This window comes from Drosophila busckii, chromosome 3R (genome assembly GCF_011750605.1).
Source record: "Drosophila busckii strain San Diego stock center, stock number 13000-0081.31 chromosome 3R, ASM1175060v1, whole genome shotgun sequence".
Lineage (NCBI taxonomy): Eukaryota > Metazoa > Arthropoda > Insecta > Diptera > Drosophilidae > Drosophila > Drosophila busckii.
The window spans coordinates 1,869,251-1,881,890 of NC_046607.1; the positions used below are offsets into that span (position 1 = coordinate 1,869,251).

Genomic DNA, 12,640 nt, shown 5'->3' on the forward strand with positions numbered 1-12,640 from the left:
CTCCAATGTCATCTTCAGATGTGCTCTTGTTTCCCATATACGTAAACTTTTACGTGAACGTAAACAAACCACAGCTGATCGGTAATTTAGCAGTCACACGTTCTTCCTCCCCGTAATGCTTTTCAAACCTAGTTGTTCCTTCGCTTTGTTACTCTCAAACTTAATTCTTCCTCACCGTTGTGACTCTCAAACCTAATTTTCCTACTCCAACTGTGTGCGCGATATATCGATAGTGAAATTAAATTGTCAACATATCGATGTTTTATTTTAAAATCATGAACGAACATCGATATCTGTGTTTCTTTTAAAATTTACATCACTAATATTTTTATAGTGTGCGTGAAATTTTGTGGAAGAAAAATTGGTAAATTATTTCTTAACTAATGCAAATATATTCAACAAAATATAGTTAACGTGCGCAAATAAATAATATACGCGTGTGTGCATGTCAATTGATTGTGTATATTAAAAAAGTGTTGCACATATACACTTGCACACAGGTTGTACTGCATACACAACACACACACATATACACACACCAACAAACAACGTAGACAAAATACTAAACCCTCCCTCACTTACAAATATTTTTCCAGAGCAGTGTTGGCCGTCGCGGCAAGCGACCCAAATAAAGAAAGCGAACAACAAAACAAAGCAGAGATAAAGAAAGAACTACACACATACTCAAACAAGCACATACTGATCAACACATAGATAATCAAACAAGTGTGGAGAGAGCCCTAATTAAGTATTCTGAACATGGACGAGGCCAACATACAGGACAAGGAACGCTTCGCCAGTCGCGAGAACCATTGTGAAATTGAACGACGGCGACGCAATAAAATGACTGCCTATATAACGGAACTATCAGACATGGTGCCCACTTGCAGCGCATTGGCGCGCAAGCCCGACAAGCTGACCATCTTACGCATGGCCGTGGCACACATGAAGGCGCTGCGTGGCACTGGTAACACTAGCAGCGATGGCACCTACAAGCCCTCATTCCTAACAGACCAAGAGTTAAAACATTTAATACTCGAGGCAGCCGATGGTTTTCTGTTTGTTGTCTCCTGTGACTCGGGTCGTGTCATCTACGTGTCCGACTCAGTGACACCGGTGCTAAATTACACGCAAAGTGATTGGTATGGCACCAGTCTGTATGAACACATACATCCCGACGATAGGGAGAAGATACGCGAGCAGCTCTCCACCCAAGAGTCCCAGAACGCTGGTCGCATTTTGGATTTAAAATCGGGCACAGTCAAAAAGGAAGGTCATCAGTCGTCAATGCGTCTTAGCATGGGCGCACGACGTGGATTTATATGCCGCATGCGTGTTGGCAATGTTAATCCAGACGCCATGGTTTCTGGACATTTAAATCGCCTCAAGCAGCGAAATTCGCTGGGACCGTCCAGAGATGGCTCCAACTATGCAGTGGTCCACTGCACTGGTTACATCAAGAACTGGCCGCCCACTGATATGTTTCCCAACATGCACATGGAACGCGATGTGGACGACATGGCCTCGCATTGCTGCCTGGTTGCCATAGGGCGTCTGCAAGTAACTTCAACGGCCGCTAACGACATGACGGGCAATAACAATCAGAGCGAATTCATCACGCGCCATGCACTTGATGGCAAATTTACGTTTGTGGATCAGCGCGTGTTGCAAGTGCTCGGCTACACGCCCACCGAGTTGTTGGGAAAAATATGCTATGACTTCTTCCATCCCGAGGATCAGAGTCACATGAAGGAGAGCTTCGATCAGGTGCTGAAACAAAAGGGGCAAATGTTCTCACTACTTTATCGTGCGCGCGCCAAAAGCAACGAATTTGTCTGGTTGCGCACGCAGGCCTATGCCTTCCTCAATCCCTATACAGATGAGGTAGAGTATATTGTGTGCACCAATAGCTCCGGCAAAACTTTGCATGGCGCTACGCCTGAACAACAACAACCAACGGATCCGCAGCAGCAGCAGCAACAACAACAACATGTTTATGTGCAAGCACCGGGTGTGGACTATACACTGCAGCCGCCTCGACGCGAGATTACGCCCACTGGTGGCGATGCCATCTATCAGCTGCACATGCAGGCACCGCCACGTCCCGCCTCTGCGCAAAACACGCCCGTTGGCTATAGCTATGACACCACGCATTCGCCCTATGGCGCTGCAGCATCCGGCGGTGGTCCCTCGCCGCTAGCCAAAATACCCAAATCGGGCGGCTCACCCACACCTAACGCTTGGGGTGCCCTTCGCCCGACGCCACAGCAACAGGCGCAACCCACTGCTGCCGAGGCCTATCCTGCCTATCAACAGAGCAGTCCAACACGCTCCCCCAGCGGGCCTACTTACACGCAGCTAAGCGCTGGCAATGGCCAACAACAACAGCAGCAGCAGCAGCAACAACAACAGCGACAGCAGCAACAACAGGCAAGCGCATATCAAGCGGCGCCAGCTCCTACAGCCTGGGATTGGCAGCAGGCGCATCCACATGCACATCCCCATACGCATCCCCATGCACACCATGCTCATCCGCATGCGCATGCCCATCCCGGCGCCGCAGTAGTGGCAGCAGGCAGTGCTCAACAGCCGCAGGGTCAGGAGTTTTCGGAAATGCTACAAATGTTGGATCACAATGGCACAGCTACATTTGAGGATCTTAATATTAACATGTTTAATACGCCCTTTGAGTAATGCTAATCTTCCTCCACCCATACAGACACTAAATCTCAATTATATTATTGAAAAGGAGAGCGTGTTTTGTGTCCAAATTGTTTTCTATGCTTAATAGAAGAATTTCTGTTTATCTAAGTATTGGAATATCTCGTGACACGCTTTTCGTCCATCTCTATGCTCAGTATCATTTTATACCGCTCAGTTAAATAATTTACTAAGTGCAATCAACAAAACATTTTTTATCTAAAATTACTGAAATATTTTAGCATGCATATTGAAGAATTGTTTATGTGTGTGTTGTATAGTACTCTCCGTAAATAGACATTTTAAGTACATAACGGTAGTCACGTATACAACTTGTGAACGTTTACGATATGGATATCAATATTGCATACACAAACACACACACATACATGTGCAAAAACTATAAAAAACTTACAATATTTCTTTTCAACTAAAATTTCAAAGTTCATTTAACCGGAAAGACACCACAAAATTTTATATATACATATATATATATAGTATACACCTATATGTATTACATACATAATTAAATACTTAAATTTGTAATTCCTAGAATAATTCACATGCATTTTAATTATAAGCAATTGCACAAACACCCACATACATTCATATACGTATGTATATGAATATATACAGAAATGCAAATCCCTGAGCGCTCTCGGGCTCTATTTACCGACTGCATATTTGCTCTCTTCGTCACACTGCAACATTGACACCAATTTATTTTATTTTGTGCTTTTGCTACTCTTTGCATTTTGGTTTGCTGCTAAAGTAGTTCAAGTCCAATAACAAAAGTAAGTTATTGCTCAATTTTGTTTTCCATTAAAGTAAAATGAAACTACAAGCTCAGCTTTAATGCGCTGCTTTACGGTAGTTGCTGTTATAACATTGGCAGCTAATAAACGCATACATTCAAATATTTTCACAAAACATTCTTATGCTTAATAACTAGTTAATTAGGTCATACAGCGTACAAACTGCACTCTTTACATTTTATGAAATAAAGAAAAAAAATAACTAAATGGAACAAATTTAAATCAATTAATTGTGTACTATATATTAAGCCTTTGTAATTAATCAAATTAAACGCTACTTTTCATACTTATTTTGGGTAATTGGGTAATGCGAACAAAAAACGTTTGGTTATGACTAAAAAAATAAACTTTATACATATTCTAATTCAATGAGTAAATTCTTTAAGTGTTGGGTTCTTGACATTCTTTAGGCTCCAACTTGATTTTCTTATCGTTGCTCTCTTCATCATGTGAACGTTGTCGCTTGTGGGTACCCACAGTGCCAGGCAGCTGTGTCTCTTTGTTGGGCTTACGTCCTGTTAGCCAGGCCAACATGCCTTTTGGCTTCTCCGGCTTTGCAGCCAGCTCCATGGGCTTATTGCATTCAACGCTTTTATTACGTGAATTGTTTACCAACTTAGACACACGATGCCATTGGAGAGCTGTTGCTGGACGGAGTGCAGCTAAAGCTTGTACATCGCTTACGCGCCCAAAGTCCAGCCAATCCTAATTATGTTAAAATATGAAAAAAAGGATTTTACTAATAATAAATTGCACACATACATTCATTTGTTGTTCAGTTTCCAGTATACCGGGCATGCGATAGTGCATCCAAGACATTATTTTACTGGATTCAAAGGTAATGATGCTATAGCTGTACATTTTATCGCCACTCTCATCCTCCCAAATGTCAAACAATCCGGCCATTCGCAGCAGCTTTATATTGTCTGGCGTCCATGTGTTTTTATCGTGTATTTTGACATCCTCTTGTTGTGGCACATAGACCAAGAATGCCGCACGCTCTGATGGCTTGGCAGGCTTGCTTGTCTGCCACTCATAGAAGCCCTCGCAGATAACCACACACCGCTGACCACGCTTAAAGGGGCCGCGATAGAGCTTTGACTCCATCAAATTCTCCAGACGACAGTTATTGGTAGTGAGTCCATGCTTACGATAGTCCCCTTTATGCCAAGCTGGTATCATACCCCACATCATGGGAACCACAACGCGCCCGACCTTTTGATCTTCCCCATCTGTGAAGTGCGCCGATGACACACTGCTCAAACATAAATTAATTTCTATAAGCACAAGTTCCATTGATAATACAAATATGTTTGCACTTACATTACAGGTGTTATGTCGGTGGGTGCTATATTGTAGGAGGCCTGATAACTACGACCCAAATTGAATTCTGCGCGCCATTCTGGCTTTGCATATTCCATTGTCTCCTCGTTTCTGTCATCGGTTTTGATTTCGTTTTTTGGATACTGACAAGCGCACAGCACTTGATCCGGATCCAGTGTTCTATTAAAAACTGTCTTAAATAATTTTATATGAATAAAAATCAAAAATAACTTACAAGCAAGTTCGGCCGCACATAGTTTCTGGAAAATGAGCTAGCACTATGTTCAATCATAGTTTTTGTGAACTAGTTCAGAAGTAAATTAATCTAAGCAACTACAAACGATATCTTCGTGTCGGCTATTGAAAAGATTTGTTATTATTAAAATGGGCGAACGCTACAATATTCATAGCCAGCTGGAGCATCTGCAGAGCAAGTACATTGGCACAGGACATGCGGACACCTCGAAATTCGAGTGGCTTACTAATCAACACCGCGATTCTCTGGCCAGCTATATGGGACATTATGATATGCTAAATTATTTTGCTATATCCGAGAATGAGTCGAAGGCGCGGGTTAAGTTCAATCTCATGGAACGCATGCTGCAACCTTGTGGACCGCCACCAGAGAAGCTTGATGATTAAAAAATAAATAGAAAATAAATTTAGGTAAATTAATTGAATTGCTTTGTTTCATTCCTTGGGGAAAGTGCTGCTAATTTAGCGATTTGTGTCAGCGTTGAACATCAGTTTTAGCCTTTTCACGCTACACTCATGGTAATGTTTGTGATTTCGCTTCTCTTTAAAGTCGGGTCACACTTATTTTTCGGCTCAATTATATGTTAATTTGCTAGTTTATTTAAGTAGAAAATAATGCAATATAAGTAGTCAATGCTAATGTATAACTGTCAAAATATACGTGTACTTGAAAATTTATGCTAAAAACGTCCAATGTGAAAAGGGCTACTTCTGGCTATTTTTCAAAGTCATTTCAGCTATCTGGCAGTAATGCTCACCCTCTGAGAGTGAGTGTGTGTAATAGTGATGTAAATTTAGATCGAAACTTCGATGTCGATGTTCATCTATGCTTACAAAATGATAAATCGATGTTGTGCGAAACATCGGCTAGAAACTTCGATGCATCGATGTTTTCAACCAATTCCATTATATTCCGTTAATTCAATTTTTAGAAGCCTTTCAATTTTGTTATTAAGATATATGGATAAATTAAATAAAAACTAATTAAGACTACAAGAATAAATGCCTTCTTAGTTTATTACACTTTGACATTTTTGTAAAAAATGGAAACTTGGTAAGTGACGCGTTAGCTGTTGTGTGTGTACGTATTTGTGAGTGCATGCGTGTGCTTGCTGCGATGCTCTAATCAAAGTGTATATAAAAGTTGGTTGCGCCCTTTTTGATTTCTTTATTGTGTGGTTAAGCTTTATAAACTCGTGATTTTTTCATGGTCTTGTGGTCAGTGAGTTAATTATTAAATAATAATTTGATTTAATCTTTTTTATTAAATTGAGACTTAATAATAATATAACAATAAATGTCTTTTTGTTATATGTACTTTTAAGACAATCTTAATTATTACAATTACGTTTTTTCAAAAAAAGTACTTTTCGTCGATAATTTGCAAAAATAAAGTGCGGCTTAGTCGGTCTGGTATTAACCAGTTTATTTTCTGGCTTAAAATATGTGATGCCGCTGAAAAAACCCGTTTAGAAGGAACCAACAAACCTTCTACCGGTAAAAATTGAAGGCTATTTTATGTAAATTGGGATGTGTTTTTTCATACCTTCCTATATTTGTAGAGGGTTGCTTTCAAATGACGCTAACGGCATTCGCAAGTATGCTATCATCTCCACATCAATATCCCCATTAGGCACATGACACTGTGCCAGCTGGTGATGGTGGTCCCAAAAATAATTGGATTTCGTTGTTGTGCTTGTCAGGTTATCATTACTATTGTTGTCGTTTCCCATCGGTTTCTCCATAGAGTTGATTTTTATAATAGAGTTTGAACATGCCTGAGGGTATTTAAAATACAGTTTCTTAAATCGTGGGTCAAGTACAGTAGCCATTGCCAGAATTGAGACCTGAAACAATACATTTAAAAGAAAATATTTAAAGTAATAAATTAATGATGACATTTGAAGCATACCTACTCTATTGAACCCATACGCTTATCAATTTCTAATAACAAGAAGTTCTTGCGTGATGTCATCAACGTTAAGCAATTTTGTTTTCAAGATATTGGGATAACCGTATTATTTTTGTTGCTTCCTCAAGGGGGCGCATTATCGGCATTCTTCCACCCGGGAAGAAGCCACAAGCAGTACGGCTCTCGCGCAATTTCTGTTGCGCTAATTGTGGCAACTTCTATTTAAAATCGAAGAAGGCGAATGAGGCGCACTATTCAAAGTGCGTCCGTAAGTTTTTACCAATTGTGTAAGTAATTAATTTAATTTTTAAATTTGTTTTAACTTGTTTTTATTTTCAGATGCGAGTGTGGCGCAAAATTTGAAACAGCGCTAAGACTGCAAGCGCACAAAACAAAAAAAACAGTGCAAAAGTGGGCACAGCCGGCCAGTGGCGGACATCCCGCAGTCTGAGCGGCCAACGGATACTGAGGTAAGCTACAAAATAAAAATGTTTTTCAATAATAATTGTTTTTTTCTTTCAGGTGGAGGCGTTCGGCATAAATTTACTGTCGTAATTTGTATATTGTTTTTATTGTTTTTATTACTTTTATAATTTGGTCATGTTTAATGGTAATGGGCCATGGCTTTTGAAATCGAAGAAGGCAAATGAGACGCACTACACAAAGTGCATGCGGAAATTCCTACCAATTATGTAAGTATAATTTAATTTTTAAATTTGTCTCTATTAACGTATTTTTATTTTAAGAAGGGAATGTGGCGCAAAGTTTGCAACCAAACTTATGTTGGAAAGCACAAAAATAAAAAAGAATGCAGGAAAGCACACAGCTGGCCCGTGGTAGATCTTGCACAGTCTGAGTTGCCAACAGATGTTGAGGTAAGCTACAAAATAAAAAAAAAGTTTTTTAATAAACTTTTCCCTTCTTTTAGTTTGAAGAGTTTGGTAGCATGAAACTGCAAACTTAGTATCCACAAACTTAGTTTATTTGATACGCTTTTATTAATAAATTTACTTAATTTATATTTTTATAATTTTATTTTTATTTTGTAAATATAAAATAGAAACAATCTGACAATTTTTATACACTTTGACATTTTTGTAAAAAATGGAAAAAGGGTATTATGAAGTTGCTCAAAATGTATGTAACAGGGAGAAGGAGGCATGGCAGACCCCATAAAGTATATATATTCTTTGGATCAGCTCGGACGACTGAGTCGATATTAGCAACAACAACGCGGCGGCGGCGTCTGACGGTCTGTCCGTCCGTCTGTCGTGATCTTTGTCGTGTTCCTCAGCAACTACAAGAGCTAGAGCAACCAAATTTGGTAATGTAGGTGCTCCTATATCCAGGACAGCTACGCTTTAATTTTATTTTTTTTTTTCCTCCCCCTCCCCCGCAAATCGAAAAAAACCGAATATATAAGGCAGTCAAAAATCTCTAAAAATCTTGAAATAAATCACAAATATTGCTTAGTCAATGTTTTCGACTGATTGTGCAAATTTCTAACGATCGGATAAATAACTTGGAATTATTTACATTTCAATTTTCAATATAGCCAGCGGGGTGCGTGCTGAAGCGCCATACAAACGTCGCTGCCGACGCAGCGGCGGCGTCGCTGCTGACGCTAACAGCGAAAACGAGCTGTTGACCGCGTTGCATGCGTGTGTTTGCTGCCATACCCTAGTAAAGTGTATTTAAATGTTGGTGGCGCCCAACTTTAACCTGTCCACTTGTTTAATTTGGTCTTGGCAATGGGCTATGGATATGCCTCCTTCTCAACCCACAAGCTGTTTGTCCGACGAATGCGGCCTTCAGCACATCCGACAGCAGTTGAACAGCAGTTCGCAGCATTGTGCAACTACAATAATACCCTTTTCCATTTTTTACAAAAATAGTAAAATGTAAAAAAAGAATCAAAACAATAACATCGATAAAAAAAAAACGCTTTTTTTTCAAATTTTAAATTATCGATAATATGGTGGAAAATTTTTCAAACTCAAAAAATGTAGTGCTTGTGATAGAGTTTTTCTCTCACTTTTTATATTTTTGTTACTAATTAATTTATTAATTACAGCAAAGAACTAATGAAAACCAATAGTTTGCTGCAGCGCAGGATCCTGGAGCTGGAGCGGGATCTGGCCATGGAGAGGGCCGCGAAGGAGGTCGCCATTAGGCAGGTGGAGTACGAGCGGTGCCTCTCGGCACGGGAGCCCGGAATGTCTGCAGGTAAGCATTAATTTAAAATCTGAAATTTTAAATTTATATTAACTTATTTTGCAGATGGTTATACAGGCACGCTGAAGCGCGCAGCCGCAGCCCCGGAGGACGACGAGGCTGGTGCCAAAAAAGCTGCTGTGTTGCCTGCGGCATTGCCTCGGACAGAAGCTGTGCCAGTTGTTGGGCCAGCAGTTGGAGTTGTAGAGGCTCTCCAAATGGGAGTGCTGGCCCAGCAACTGGCACAGCCTTTGCCCGAGGCAATGTTGCAGGTGGCACAGCCAGAGCCACAGCCAACTCTGCAGGTAAAACAGCCATCGCCAAGCCCAGAGCTTCCGCCCCCGCTGCTGGCGGTGGATGTGCCGGAGAAATGTGGAGGATGTGCCAACCCGAAAATAAGCCACAACGTCTGGCACGCAATTTCTGTTGCGCCAATTGTGGCAACTTTTTTCTTAAATCGAGGAAAGCGAATGAGGCGCACTATGCGAAGTGCATCGCCAAGTTTTTGCCCATTGTGTAAGTAATTAATTATACACTTTGACATTTTTGTAAAAAAGTGGAAAAAGGGTATTATGAAGTTGCTCAAATGTATGTAACAGGGAGAAGGAAGCCGTGGCAGACCCCATAAAGTATATTTATTCTTGATCAGGCAAGACAAACTGATTCGATTATAGCCATGTCCGTCTGTCCGTCTGTCCGATCTGAATGTTTGAGCAAAATTGTTTCTCAGCAACTATATGAGCTAGAGCCACCAAATTTGGTATATAGGTGCTCCTATATCCAAACCCGAACGCTTTTATTTTAATTTTATTTTTATTTTCCTCCCCCCTCCCCCGCAAATGAAAAAAACTAAAGTTACACGCACAATATTAAGCAATTCAAAGTTTGCTCACAATCAACAACAAATACTAAGCGATTGTGCAAGTTTCAAAAAATATGCTTAAGCATTTAGCACGCTATTCACATTCTAATTTTCAATATAGACAGCGGGGTGGCGCTTGCTGACGCGTCATACAAACGTCGCTGCCGACGCAGCGCGCCGTCGCTGGCTGACGCTACAGCGAAAACGAGCTGTGACGCGTTAGCTGTTTTGTGTGTATGTGTTTGTGAGTGCATGCGTGTGTTTGCTGCGATACCCTAGTCAAAGTGTATTTAAATGTTGGTGGCGCCCAACTTTAACCTGTCCACTTGTTTAATTTTTAAATTTGTTTTTATTAACTTGTTTTTATTTTCAGATGCGAGTGTGGCGCAAAGTTCGCAACTGCCCTAAGATTGCAAGCGCACAAAAATAAAAATTTCTGCAAAAGTGGGCACAGCCGGCCAGTGGCGGACATCCCGCAGTCTGAGCGGCCAACGGATGCTGAGGTAAGCTACAAAATAAAAATGTTTTTCAATAATAATTGTTTTTTTCTTTCAGCTGGAGGCGTTCGGCATACTCTGACTAAATTTTTTTATTTATTATTGTTTTTATTTTTTAAATACATAGTTTTAATTTTGTAAAATTGAAAAAATCTAATAGTTTTATAATTTGGTCATGGGTAATGGTAATGGGCCATGGCTTTTGAAATCGAAGAAGGCAAATGAGACGCACTACACAAAGTGCATGCGGAAATTCCTACCAATTATGTAAGTATAATTTAATTTTTAAATTTGTCTTTATTAACGTATTTTTATTTTAAGAAAGGAATGTGGCGCAAAGTTTGCAACCAAACTTTTGTTGGAAAGCACAAAAATAAAAAAGAATGCAGGAAAGCACACAGCTGGCCCGTGGTAGATCTTGCACAGTCTGAGTTGCCAACAGATGTTGAGGTAAGCTACAAAATAAAAAAAAAGAGTTTTTTAATAAACTTTTCCCTTCTTTTAGTTTGAAGAGTTTGGTAGCATGAAACTGCAAACTTAGTATCCACAAACTTAGTTTTATTTGGATACGCTTTTTATTAATAACTTTAACTTAATTTTATTTTTATAATTTTAATTTTATTTTGTAATATTTTTTTTTTTATTTAGTAAATTACTTACAATCTATCTAATTAAAGATAATAATTAAGTTATATGGCTATACTTTTACAGGGTTTTTACATTCTGACTACCACTCCTTGGGTGGTCTAAAGGGAAGGTCTAAGGGGTGAAGTCTTTTCAGACGCCTACGATGCTGGCTGTTGTCAAGGAGGTTGACTGCCAGTGAATTAGTCTGTCGATCCAGTCTCTCCTGGTATTTCAGGCTATGCCTTTTAACCTCTTCGGTTACAGTGCAAATTCCAAGGTCATTGTGGATCACTTTGTTTTTGACATAGTAGGGTGCCTTGACAAGTTTGCGCAGGGTTATGTTTTGAAATCGTTGCAGGATGTCAATGTTCGATGTTGAGGCTGTACCCCACAACTGGATGCCATACGTCCATATGGGCTTGAGTATGGCTTTGTATAATAGGACTTTATTTGTGAGGCTCAGCTGTGATCTATAGCCCAGCAGCCATCTCATCTGGCGAAATTTTAGACTAAGCTGTTTTCTTTTTGTCTTAATGTGTTCTGCCCATGTTAGTCTTCTGTCGAGTGTTAAGCCGAGATATTTAACTTTATCGACAGTAGGCAGTGTAGTGCCATTCAGTCGAACCTCCGGGCAAAACTTTGGCCGAGTTGCGAAAGTCATGTGAGCTGACTTGCCTTCGTTAATGACGATGTTTCATCTTTGTAGCCATGGCTCCAATTTAGTTAGTTGTAGCTGCAGAATTGCTGATGCTTCTGCGTAATCAGTTGAAGTGGCTAAAAATGCAGTGTCGTCGGCGTAAGTTGCAGTAACGAGATCATCTCTTTCTAGCACAGGCATGTCTGCAGTAAAGAGTGTATATAATATGGGGCCTAACACACTTCCCTGTGGGACTCCAGCGTTGACTTCATAGATCTCGGACTCAGCCCATTCGCATCTTACATAGAATAGACGCCTGTGTAGATAGGATTTTAGCAGCAAGAAAAATGGTGCTGGCAGCATGGACTTAAGCTTATAGAGCAAGCCTAGATGCCTGACGCGATCGAACGCCTGTTTGATGTCCAGAAAAGCTGCAGAACAGTACTTCTTGTCTTCAAATGAACACAATATCTTCTGTGATAATCTGTGGCATTGTTCTGGTGTTCCATGTTGACTTCTAGAACCAAATTGATGTTCTGGGATTAGTTGGCCGTCTTCTACCTCTGGCAATAACCTGTCCAAAAATATTCTTTCAAATATCTTCGACAGTATAGCCAGCAAGCTGATGGGACGGTAGGAGGCGGGGTCCTGATCAGGTTTCCCAGGCTTGGGTATCATTATGATCTCCGCACACTTCCACTGTGAGGGAAAGTGATGGAGCCTAATAATACCATTGTATATAACAGTAAGAAAGGCGATTGCACGTGGAGGTAAACTTTTTATAGTTGTTGCGTCAAT

At 40.2% G+C, this 12,640-nt stretch overlaps 4 protein-coding genes across 4 annotated transcripts; 3 read left to right on the forward strand and 1 right to left on the reverse strand.

The window, feature by feature from the left end:
- Window positions 1-280: 280 nt before the first annotated feature.
- On the forward strand, window positions 281-3,163 carry LOC108603353 (aryl hydrocarbon receptor nuclear translocator homolog). Its single transcript, XM_017992090.1, has 2 exons — window positions 281-364; window positions 597-3,163. Exon 2 carries the CDS (start codon window positions 760-762, stop codon window positions 2,692-2,694), a length of 1,935 nt encoding a protein of 644 aa, XP_017847579.1. The 5' UTR covers window positions 281-364; window positions 597-759; the 3' UTR covers window positions 2,695-3,163.
- A 96-nt stretch (window positions 3,164-3,259) lies between these two features.
- LOC108604002 (abasic site processing protein HMCES) lies at window positions 3,260-5,159 on the reverse strand. The gene is made up of 4 exons (XM_017993242.1): window positions 5,074-5,159; window positions 4,839-5,018; window positions 4,278-4,770; window positions 3,260-4,220 (listed from the first exon to the last, which is right to left on the reverse strand). Exons 1-4 carry the CDS (start codon window positions 5,091-5,093, stop codon window positions 3,897-3,899), a joined length of 1,017 nt encoding a protein of 338 aa, XP_017848731.1. The 5' UTR covers window positions 5,094-5,159; the 3' UTR covers window positions 3,260-3,896.
- LOC108604004 (splicing factor 3B subunit 5) lies at window positions 5,144-5,513 on the forward strand. Its single transcript, XM_017993243.2, has one exon. The coding sequence runs from the start codon at window positions 5,223-5,225 to the stop codon at window positions 5,478-5,480; it is 258 nt and encodes an 85-aa protein (XP_017848732.1). The 5' UTR covers window positions 5,144-5,222; the 3' UTR covers window positions 5,481-5,513.
- Window positions 5,514-9,036: 3,523 nt separating this feature from the next.
- Window positions 9,037-10,539, forward strand: LOC117134832. Its single transcript, XM_033293889.1, has 3 exons — window positions 9,037-9,231; window positions 9,286-9,735; window positions 10,455-10,539. The coding sequence occupies exons 1-3, from the start codon at window positions 9,090-9,092 to the stop codon at window positions 10,487-10,489; spliced, it is 627 nt and encodes a 208-aa protein (XP_033149780.1). The 5' UTR covers window positions 9,037-9,089; the 3' UTR covers window positions 10,490-10,539.
- Window positions 10,540-12,640: the final 2,101 nt, after the last annotated feature.

What these genes read in the sequence shown, in the direction of transcription:
- LOC108603353 (XM_017992090.1), top strand. Translation starts at nt 760, where the DNA reads ATGGACGAGGCCAACATACAGGACAAGGAACGCTTCGCCAGTCGCGAG.
- LOC108604004 (XM_017993243.2), top strand. Translation starts at nt 5,223, where the DNA reads ATGGGCGAACGCTACAATATTCATAGCCAGCTGGAGCATCTGCAGAGC.
- LOC117134832 (XM_033293889.1), top strand. Translation starts at nt 9,090, where the DNA reads ATGAAAACCAATAGTTTGCTGCAGCGCAGGATCCTGGAGCTGGAGCGG. An exon ending in GGAGCCCGGAATGTCTGCAG is followed by an intron (nt 9,232 to 9,285) that starts GTAAGCATTAAT and finishes CTTATTTTGCAG; the next exon opens with ATGGTTATACAGGCACGCTG. An exon ending in GCCAAGTTTTTGCCCATTGT is followed by an intron (nt 9,736 to 10,454) that starts GTAAGTAATTAA and finishes TTTTATTTTCAG; the next exon opens with ATGCGAGTGTGGCGCAAAGT.
- LOC108604002 (XM_017993242.1), bottom strand. Translation starts at nt 5,093, where the DNA reads ATGTGCGGCCGAACTTGCTT. An exon ending in ACCGACATAACACCTGTAAT is followed by an intron (nt 4,771 to 4,838) that starts GTAAGTGCAAAC and finishes ATGTTTGAGCAG; the next exon opens with TGTGTCATCGGCGCACTTCA. An exon ending in AAACTGAACAACAAATGAAT is followed by an intron (nt 4,221 to 4,277) that starts GTATGTGTGCAA and finishes TAACATAATTAG; the next exon opens with GATTGGCTGGACTTTGGGCG.